The 10,724-nt window shown below is 46.2% G+C and overlaps 1 protein-coding gene across 1 annotated transcript; it reads right to left on the reverse strand.

Annotated features, from left to right (window-relative positions):
* Positions 1-313: 313 nt before the first annotated feature.
* LOC106145614 (uncharacterized) lies at positions 314-10,262 on the reverse strand. The gene is made up of 4 exons (XM_078033055.1): positions 6,605-10,262; positions 3,747-3,873; positions 3,213-3,344; positions 314-2,680 (listed from the first exon to the last, which is right to left on the reverse strand). The coding sequence occupies exons 1-4, from the start codon at positions 6,617-6,619 to the stop codon at positions 1,623-1,625; spliced, it is 1,332 nt and encodes a 443-aa protein (XP_077889181.1). The 5' UTR covers positions 6,620-10,262; the 3' UTR covers positions 314-1,622.
* Between the last annotated feature and the right edge of the window lie 462 nt (positions 10,263-10,724).

Raw genomic sequence — 10,724 nt, forward strand, 5'->3', positions numbered from 1 at the left:
AAGTATGAGAGATGCACATTCATCAACAATGACGCAGGCTCTTGGATGTCCATATCTGACACCAAGCTTCTGGGAGCCTTTCATCCTACCCACATACTTACCCTAGGGCAGAGCACGGAATAACTCAAGTACAAAACATGTTTATCTGTTCCCAAGATTATATGTTGTTTGATCGACCAGGGAAATTAAAAAAAAAACCTGTTATAAATCTCTTTGAACCTTAGGAATCTAATGGTGCATGTTAAATTTCCAATATAAAGAACCAACTGAGGTGAAACAAAACTGTTGTAGAAGAAACACAATCCACTCATACTTATGTGAAAGATTAGATTTTATTAATTACCATATGAAATCTATGGTACACTCTGAATAAATCAGCAGCAAATGTAACCTCATCAGGTAAAGGTGGATCCTCATGAAGCATGTGCTGTTGTGGTTCTTTAGTTCATCTCTTCTCTCTGATAACTTTTCAGTTCCAAGAATGAGACCAATTAGTCACCCAGCTATGGCCATTAAATGCAGCAGTGGCCACCATTTCCCTGCATTCTTCCTGGACATAATCAGGCCCTAAGAACACACTCCTCTCCTCCGATAAAAAGCCCATTCTCTGCAGTCTTGGCTGTCCCACTTCAGGCAGTGTGTAGAGTGTTCCTTACTCCATCCCACTATGGACAATATGGACAAGGGTGCACAGACCACACCAGGCAGGATAACTGATATCTCAATTCCACATCCTCATCAGTCCCTTTGAAATATTTCTTGGTGCAGGCAATACTGAATTTTAATAGGCAGTGTCCTCCTACTCCAGGAGCAAGGACAACAGGGATCTTCGTTTCACGAAGTAAGACCTTTACTCCTATGGATTCCTTTCAGGACACAGCCGTGAAAGACCCATAAGGAAGGCACAGAACCCAAGACGAGCAGGATACTTTCCAAGAAATCTCAAAGAATGAGACACTTTACAACATGAAGATAACTGGGCCTTATCAAATGTCCCTGCACCTTTGATATGTCCTGAGTTATAAAACATTATGTAATTTTTCCACAGTATGCGAGGCCAGAAACTAATCTTTTTCCTGCCTCCTTGGACGCGGTTGGGATGACAAGTGAGGCCCTTGCACACTGATTACATGTCGAAGCCTTCTCTCCAGTATAGATCCTCCAGTGTCGTCTCAGGGATGATTCAGACTTAAGACCTTGCCACATAGATTTCACTTGTAAGTCTTCTGTCCACTATGAATTATCTGATGCTCTGTTAGGTATGAGTTGCAACTGAAGATCTTTTCACACTCACTGCATTTGAAAGATTTCTCTCCAATGTGGATTCTTTGATTACCAGCTAGGGATGACTTGTGACTAAAAACACTGCCACACTCATTGCATTTTTAAGGTTTCTCCCCACTATGGATTCTATGATGATACGTAAGACGTGAACTGCAACTGAAGACCTTACCACATTCATTGCATTTGTAAGAAATCTCCCAGTATGAATTATCATCAGCTGTCTTGCTAGGTCTGAGTTGAGGATGGAGACCTTGCCACACTCATTGCATTTGAAAGGTTTCTCTCCAGTGTGAATTCTCTTGTTGTGCAAAGTGTGAAATGTGATTGAAGACCTTCCCTCACTCGTTATGACTGTAAGGTTTTTCTCTAGTATGAATTCTAAGATGAATTGTAAGGTTTGATCTCTGACTAAAGACCTTACCGCAATCATTGCATTTGAAAGGTTTCTCTCCAGTGTGGATTCTTTGATGACTTATAAGGGCTGATTTTTGATGGAAGACCTTGCCGCACTCATTGCATTTGAAAGGTTTCTCTCCAGTGTGGATTCTTTGATGACTTATAAGGACTGATTTTTGTTGGAAGACCTTGCCGCACTCATTGCATTCAAAAGGTTTCTCTCCAGTGTGGATTCTCCGATGTTGTGTAACATGTGCAGTCTGACTGAAGCTCTTCCCACACTCTTTACACTTGTAAGGTTTCTCTCCGGTGTGAATTCTACGATGATTTGTAAGGATTGATTCTTTATTGAAGACCTTGCCGCACTCATTGCATTTGTACGGTTTCTCCCCAGTGTGGATTATCACATGTTGAATGAGGTATGAGTTACGACTAAAGACCTTGCCACACTCATTACATTTGAAAGGTTTCTCTCCAGTATGGATTCTACGATGACTTGCCAGGTGTGAACTCTGACTGAAGACCTTGCCACATGCATCACACTTGTAAGGTTTCTCCCCAGTGTGAATTCTCCGGTGGTTTGCAAGGTAGGATTTGTTACGGAAGACCTTGCCACACTCATCACATCTGAAAGGTTTCTCTCCAGTGTGGATTCTCCAATGTTGTACAAGGTATGAACTGTTATTGAACATCTTCCCACACTCATTACACTTGTAAGGTTTCTCTCCAGTGTGGATTCTCCGATGTTTTCCAAGGTGTGAACTTCTACTGAACATCTTCCCACACTCATTACACTTGTAAGGTTTCTCTCCAGTATGAATTCTAAGATGACTTGTAAGATAAGATTTTTTATTGAAGACTTTGCTACATATTTCACAAGTAAATTGTTTCTCTCCAGTACAGATTTTCTGATGTATAGTAGGGTGTGATTCTTGATTAAAGGATTTTTCAAGCTCATTACATTTGTACGGAGCTGTAGGAATGTTTGTTTCCGGTTCTTCTACAAATGATAAAGAATATATAAGATCATGTTCATATTTATGAGAAATGTTTGCTTTGACAATAAAAGGAATTCTTTGATGGGGTAGTAGGAAAGAAACATTGAAAGAGGTAAAATAAGCCAGACTCAAAAATTAAGGGTTAAACTGTTGCTCTCATATATAGAAACTAGTCAAAAATAAAGGAGAAAAGGCAGTTGAGGAAGTGACTGGATACAATAAAGATACAGAGAAGATCACGGGGGGAGGGGAGAATGGGAGGAAAAATGAAATGAATTTAACAAAATCATGTTACATTACTATATAAAGATACCAAAGGGGATGTCATCCTCATGTATACATAGAGAAAGTTTAGAGGAGGGAGAATAGGGATAAGGAGAAGAGGAGGAAAAGAAGAAAGTGGAGCTTGAAACCAAATTCCTTACATGTAAAGCCCAGGAAATGGACTTCACCTTAGCCCTGACCCCTCCCATTGCCAAAGCGCCCAAACTCTACTTAGTGGGCAGCTGCCTCTCTTCCCCTGTGAGCTCTTACCTGCTTTCACACACTCCACAAATGCCCAATCATTTGCAGGCCTGGATATTTCCTCTGGGCCATTCACAGTCCAGGGCTCCCTCCCTTGCTCCAACCAGGAGAGGACACTCGGGTCTGAAGGACACATTCCTGCTTGTAAAGAGAAAAGAAGCTGATGCACTGTGGCTTCTCCACAATCCAGCCCTATGTGCACGTGAGGAAGAGGATATTACAGAGGGATACAGAAAATATTTCACTATATCATGTAGGTATCTAGCTCTCTTCCAAGAACCACTGAATCAAAAGCACAGAAACAGAAATATTTTAAGAGTGGGCTGTGGGCTTTATGTTGTGCTTCAGCTCTGGAAACACCACTGCAGTATCATGAAGGGGGCAGAACATCTGAAGAAAGGGAACAAAGTACAGCGGATATACTGTGGAGCGTCTTTCACAGGCAACAGGACTTCAATAAGTCAATGTAGAGAATCCCAAAGACAAAAGGGAAATGCTACGATATACAGGGCAGATCCCAGCATCAGGGGAAGTCAAGCTCACCCAGGGAGACCAGGTTCCTGTAGGTCTCCAGCATCACGTCCCTGTACAAAGCCCTCTGAGCAGAAACCAGGCACTTCCACTCCTCCTGGGAGAATTCTATGGCCACATCCCTGAATGTCAGTGGACCCTGAAATTAAAACAGGCTTCACAATGGGGCACTGGGGACAGTTACAATCTTCATCCAAAATGTAAACCACAGAACCCAGGCATGGTGGCACATGCTTGTATCCCAGCTATCCCCAGGCTGAGGTGGGAACATTGTAAATCGGAGGTGGGACTGGGAAACATAGCAAGATCCTCTCTGAGAATGAAGAACATAGGAGTAGGGATGTAATGGCAGAGGGGGTCTAGGTTCAACCCCATTACTGCAAAGAAGTAAACAAAGAGAAATGAGAAGGGAGGAGAAGTGTAAGCATGCAACTGATTCAAGTGAGAAGAGCTGCACTGTGAGGCTGTAAACACACATTTGGTATCTGTCTGTCTGCTGATGTGGAGCTCACCTGGAATCCATGGAGAGCTAAGAAAGAGTTGTGTGCTAGTGACACGACAGGTGCCAAAGCCCCCTAGAGAGCTTCACGACGAGGCTTCTCCCCACAAAGCCACAGGCAGGAGAGGCAGTTGTAACACAGTCCTGCCATCCACCTCCAGGGAAGAGAGAGGGACTAAAGTCCCAACTGATCACCATCACCCAGGATGTAATCAAGCCTGCCTACATAAAGGAGCCTCCATAAAATCTCAACAGGACGGGGTGAAAGGGTGTTCAGATCAACGCGTGGGTGGAGGGTCCTGGAGGGTGGCGCACCACCCAAAGTCATGTGAGCTCCACGTCCTTTGTCCCACACCTTGGCCTATGCACCTCTTCCATGTGCGTGTTCACCTGTCTCTTCTGAACAGGTGTTACCACAAGGCAAATGAAAGTAAAGTCCTTGACAGTTTTAGGAAGCAGTCTAACCACTTTTTGAATGTGAGGGGATGAAGGAAGCCCCATTTATAGAAAGTCATTCTGAATCATGGGCCATACTTTTGCAGGCCTCTGAAAAGGGGCCCATTTTGTGGGACAGAGACCTCAGCTGGTGGGATCCACCATGTATCTACACAGTGTCTGAATTAGGTGAAATGACAAGTGCCCTCTGAAGAACTGCATTCTTGGCATAAGGGCAAAAACCCTCACTTATTTGGGATCACAGAAGCTTTCTGTGTGCAGAGGGTATATAGGGAGAAACTGAGCTTGCTTTCCCCGTGTTTTCATATATTCTGGTATTTCTGAGAATGTTATACCTCCTAGTTGTGTTTTATTTTCATTTTCCTAAGACAAGATACTGCCTAAATCTGTACAGATTTCTCCCCTGCAGGAAACACAAGAAACATAGTACCAGCCACAGTGGTACACAGCTGTAATCCTGACCCAGGAGGAAGAGGCAAGAGAATTACAAGTTCAATATCACCTCAGCAATGAAGCAAGACTCTAACTATAAAAAAGAAAAAAACAAGACAACAAGGATTGAGGATATAACTCAATGGTAGAAGGGCCTAATTTCAATTTCTAAGAAAGAAAGAAACAGGAGTCAGGATGCTCAGAGTCACTGTGTTCAGAGACTGTGCTGCAGGACACTGTGCAGCCAAAGCAGTCCATAGGAAAAAGAGGTCTGTGCAGAACCAACTGGAAGTTGGGGCTGAAGGTAGACAATTCACATAAAAATTCATAAAATTTAGTTATGGTACTGGACAATGAACCCGGGTGCTTCACCACTGAACAAAACTGCCAGCCCCGCCCCCCAACTCCCTGCCTTTTTTTTTTTGTTTGTTTTTTGGTTGTGGAAGACTGACACCAGGACAGTTACCACTAAGGTACTACACATGTCTATTTTTTCATTTGAGACACATTAGGTCACAAATCTTAACATTCAGTTTCAGAAGCTAAAAACGATCCCAATTTTCTTTCTGTGCACAATGGAATAAATACAGAAGCCAATTGCAGAAGAAAAATAAACACCCCAAAATAAGGGAAAATGAAACACCTCATTCTTAACCAACCAATGGTAAACAGGAAAAGGATTCAGAAAATATCTGAAACAAAAGCAAAATTAAAAAAAAAATACACCAAAACTGATGAAATGCAGTGAAGAAGAAAAAAAAAACAAAAGAAAGACCTTAGGGTAGTGAAACTTTACAACAAGGAGGAAGGAACCCAGTCAACTAACCATACACCTCCAGGGGAAAGAGCCAACTGAAGGCAACAGAAGCACAAGGCAGGAAACAATGAGCACTAGAGCGAGAGAACTGGTGTGGAGGGCAGGGACACCACCAAACAGCACATTCACTTTTTTAAAAGATTAAACAAAATGACAGAGGATTCACAGGGCCATACCTGGTGGTACCTCCTTATGGGTTCCCTTCTGCAGCAAAATAAGGGGGGGGGGACGATGACAACACAACTTGTGTACATTGATACAGGAGTAGAAGCGGTTTATTGTAGGGCAACAGAGATATTTATACATTTTGAACAGCTTATCTTAATTAGCATAAACTAGATACATCAGTCAACCAATAAGGAATCTCCACATTTAATGGCTAGCTTTTGTTACTTCTCAAACCACTCCCTCTGGCATTTTGCCAGGCACCATCCAGACTTGTTTATGAACTCTGACATTCTCCTGGCAAAATACCAGGTGTTATTTTGACTTGTTTACAGACTCCAACAACATTGGGATGGAATCTAAGCACAGAGGATGGGGTAAGGAAGGCCCCAGGGAGTGCAGGCACACTTGACAGCCAGGAGGCCACAGAGTCACGGGAGGCCAGCAGCTCCCAGGCCCAGCACTACACAGGGGACTCAGGACCACCTGAGATCACTGTACCTCAGTGACAGCCATTCCTGACCCCTTTTCTTTCCTCCTCCTCTTCAGGGCTGTTTCCTCAGGTAACACGAGTCTTTACAAGTCAATCCTGGAAGGAGGAAACGTACTGTTTAAGGCTCAGAATCATCACACCTTTCCTGTGCCACAGCCACATACACAGGGAGGACCTCCCCATGTGAGAAGACGGTCCCCTTCTGCCCACCCCTTTAGAGTGACCCAGGCACAGTAGTAAACTCCTGTAGGAAGGGGCGCAGGAGACTTCTGTTACTCCTCTCTTTGGGCCTGGTCTCCGTGCTGGTGAAGCACACACAGGCTGCAGCAGTGGGGAGCTGGGCAGCACTGGGCTCCCTTCAGGGCATAGCTTGGCCCTGACCAACCTGAAGCACAGCACAGTGCCCCCTCACCTCTCCTGGGATCTCAGACTGATCTCAGTCCCCAGGATGGAGGTCATAGAGCCAGTTACTCAATGCTGCACAGAGAAGAGAATCAGCTATTTTTCATTATTATTAAAACTGGGTAACATCCTCACCCCTGAATGGCACATCCAGTTTTTAGAATTATTGCAAAATGACTCGGGACTCTCATGGAACCCAGGATTAAGTACCCCCATTAGGGGCAAGCCCAGCCCACTATCCACCTTCTAGCTCTGCCCCTCTCTTGGAACCTTGTTCTTACCAGGATCCAGACAGCAGAAGGTGAAGGAACAGATAGAAATATGCAAAGTAGGCTGCATGGACCAGAGGCGGGGCAGAGTATGGCTAGAGTGTTACAGGAGCTGGGGGGAGGTTACAGGAGTCTCCATGCAGCAGGTAACATCAGAACAAAGACCTGAGGTGTTGACCACCTGCAGACCGGTGTCAAGGAAACCTAGACAAGGGTCAAGACCCAGTGAAGGCCCTGAGGCTTAAGCAACCTGCTACCAGGAAAAGGAAAGAGGCCTGGGTGGCTGAGAAGCAGAGGCCCTGAGGCAGCAGAACAACCAGGACCCAGGTCTTCCTACATCTTTCTGAAGCTTCAAGAACAGTGTGGACTCTAGTTTCCTTGCCTGTCTAAAAAAATACATGTGATCTCTGTCTTTCTCCTCTTAAGATATAAAACTTACCAATATGATAGTACATTGTACTATTTCGATATATGTCAAAGTATTTAGCCAACACCCCCAAGTACAGAATCACCCTACATGAAATGCTGAGGACTACAGGGGAGAGGCACCTTGGGAGCTAAAGAAGTACAGGATGGACCATGAAGGTAGAAAGGCCCACTAACATCCCAGCATGGACTTGAGGACACAACTGGCCACAGAACTCTAATGTTCATAGAAGAAGTCTCCAGGAGAACTATAAGGAAGAATGCTATCAAAGCTGTGATCAAAAAGATGAGGAGAGACAGTGGGCACAGACAGGCTGAGCAGAGGTACAAGGCTCAACTGTGGGGCAGCAATGCCATCAGAGAACAGGGGGTGGGGCCTGGCAGGAGAGGAATTGCCAAAGTGATCAGGGAGGAATCATAATGAATGCAAGGAGAGTTTTAAGATAGGCAGATGTTCTAACAGCTAAGAAGAGAAAAGAGAAGAGGGAGTCACCAACTGGGCAATGTGCCTAGAAAAGAGAAATGAAAAAGGGAAATTGGATACTGCATTTAAGCCAGGCACAGTGGCACACCTGCAATCCCACCTACTTAGCTTGGGCCAGGAAGATGGAAACCTGGGACACTTAGCCACACCCTCTCCCAAAATAAAAATTAAAAGGAGGAAGTATGTGACTCATGGTTAAGTCCCCCAGGGTTCAATTCCCAGTACCAAAAAAAAAAAACCCTTACATTTTATATATTCTATATGGGTTTTTTGGTACTGGGATATTTGGGATGTGTGTATGGGGGTGTGTGTGTAAAATCTATCTTTCCTTTTCCTTTACTATCTGAGACAGAAGAAAATCCCAACTGTTTCTACTGTCTTACAATCATTACACAATGCCTCCCCTCTATTCAGCAATATGTGGTTTCCCCTACTGGCAGATCCCTGGTGTCCCACAATCTCAGTACCAATCCTATTTATTTAAGGAAATGTCATCCTATAGATTAGGGGTTTAGGTCCACAACAAAGGCACTCACTTCACATGCTGCAATAGGGAGCTGTCATTCATCGTTGTATGATAATGGATAAAAGTCATGGTGCCCAAAACCCCCTCCTGGGTTTCAGTTAATCTTCTAGCATATTCTTCCAGGTGTAACTGTATGCATAATAAAGTATTTCCCTAAGTGAAATTACCCCATGCAGCAAATTAAAAAGACCCGAGCAGGGATCATGGGAAGTTCCAATTTATATCCCACCAATGAAATCAGGTCCCAACCCAGGACATGTGACTGGCATGGGAAGTGGGGTGTGTATGGAATTATGGTACTAAAACCCTCAACCAGTGGCATTGGATACTATCTCCAGGTAGTGATGCCCAGATCTGGATGCAATTACAGAAACCTAAGATGGTATATGACACAGAACTGTTTGCTGACGGAGACAGATTCCCAGGAATTTAGATGACCACAGTTAAGAGTGCTGTACACAGTGTTGCACTTCAGCTTTCCCTATCCCCTCACCAACACTACACCATCTCTGGAAAACACAAGAGGGTAACCCACAACTGAATGGCTCAAGTCACTGCCTTCTGGCCCAGGAGACTACAAAAGGAAGCTATCCTAATCCCAGAACAGCAGAACACACAAAACTTAAAAACAGCAGTTTTGTCATTCCCTTCTTCAGCTGTATAGTTCAAACAAACAAACAAACAAAAAACTTAACTTACACTTACCTTATTGGAGACAGAAATCAATGTATTACAACGTCATCATCCACACCCAGGGGCCCCATCTTCATTGCTGCTTCCCTCCCTCACTCTGATCATCTCCATTCTCACCTCCACTCTGATTTCTTCCCCCATCCTGGGTCCTGCTCCCTTGGCTTTTCTCTCCTCTCCTGGTTTCTCCTCTTCTTCCCTCTATTCCTTCCCTCCATCTTCCCCATTCCTGCAACTCCCTTCACCTCCAGTCAGTCTTTCTGCCCAGTCTTTGTCCCCAATCTCCACAGATGTCTGCCTCTTTCTTCCCCATCCACTCTCTCCCTCTGGCCTGCCTGCTGCAGGCCCCTGTCCGCATGCTCTGGACCCGCACATCACTAGGCCTCTTCCCTGGGCGCCCTGGTCACTAGTTACACCTCTTCTTGTCCCAGCACCAGTTGTCCTCTGCCATCCCTGCAGATAACCCATCCTCTCCTCCCCTGCTCAGCCTGAGGTCCTCCCCATTATGCCCCTTTCCCTAGGTGGCTGTCCTTCACGTCTCTGGAGATGGAGATTCTAGATTTCCCCATTTCCTTTTCCCCTTGTTGGGAGGATTAGGAGACAGGACGCGCCCTCTGTGGAGAACTACCCGCGCTCGGACTGGCTGCGGGCGGCGGGGAGCGAGCGGGGACCCACAGGGCGTCCAGAGGCCCAGGCCAACCCCGGCGGGGACTCGCGCCAGGGCGCAGACCAACGCGACTCTCCCGCGGCGACCGAGCTGACTACAGGTGGACGGCGCGCGGCAGGGACGCAGAGGTCTGTGGGGACCGAGTCCCCGCCACGGACCCGACAGCGACCCAGTAGCGCAAACAGCCCAGAGACAGGGAACTCACTTGTAGGGAGACAACCGGATCCACTTCCGGGTCTCCTGGTGGACGCGAGGGCTCACGGAAGATTGCAAAGAGGGAGGAACCTGGAGCTGGTGGGCGGGGCCGGAAGCTTGACGATGGAGAGAGTGGATCTCACAGGTTAAAACCCACCCAATGAGCGGGGTCGGAACGCTTGACGGGCAGGGTGGGAACCATGGAGAGGGCGGGCCTCAGAGGGTAAATCCAACCTAGTGACGGGGGTCGGGAAAGCTGACGGACAGGGGCGTGGCGATGGAGAAGGCAGGACTCACTGGGTGAAACCCACCCACTGGGCGGGATTACAAGGCTGACGGGCAGGGGCGTGGCGATGGAGAGGGCGGTACGCACTTGGTGAAACCCACCCAGTGGGCGGGTTTGGAAGGCTGACGAGCAGGGGCGTGGCGATGGAGAGGGAGGGACTCACTGGGTGAAACCCTCCCAGTG

The sequence above is a fragment of the Ictidomys tridecemlineatus genome, chromosome 15, assembly GCF_052094955.1.
Source record: "Ictidomys tridecemlineatus isolate mIctTri1 chromosome 15, mIctTri1.hap1, whole genome shotgun sequence".
NCBI classification, from domain to species: Eukaryota; Metazoa; Chordata; class Mammalia; order Rodentia; family Sciuridae; genus Ictidomys; species Ictidomys tridecemlineatus.

Excerpts from the sequence above, each read along its gene's own strand:
- LOC106145614 (XM_078033055.1), bottom strand. Across the intron at positions 3,345-3,746 it reads CAGGAACCTGGTCTCCCTGG|CAGGAATGTGTCCTTCAGAC; the intron begins GTGAGCTTGACT and ends TCTCTTTACAAG. Across the intron at positions 2,681-3,212 it reads TGTGGAGTGTGTGAAAGCAG|AAGAACCGGAAACAAACATT; the intron begins GTAAGAGCTCAC and ends TATCATTTGTAG.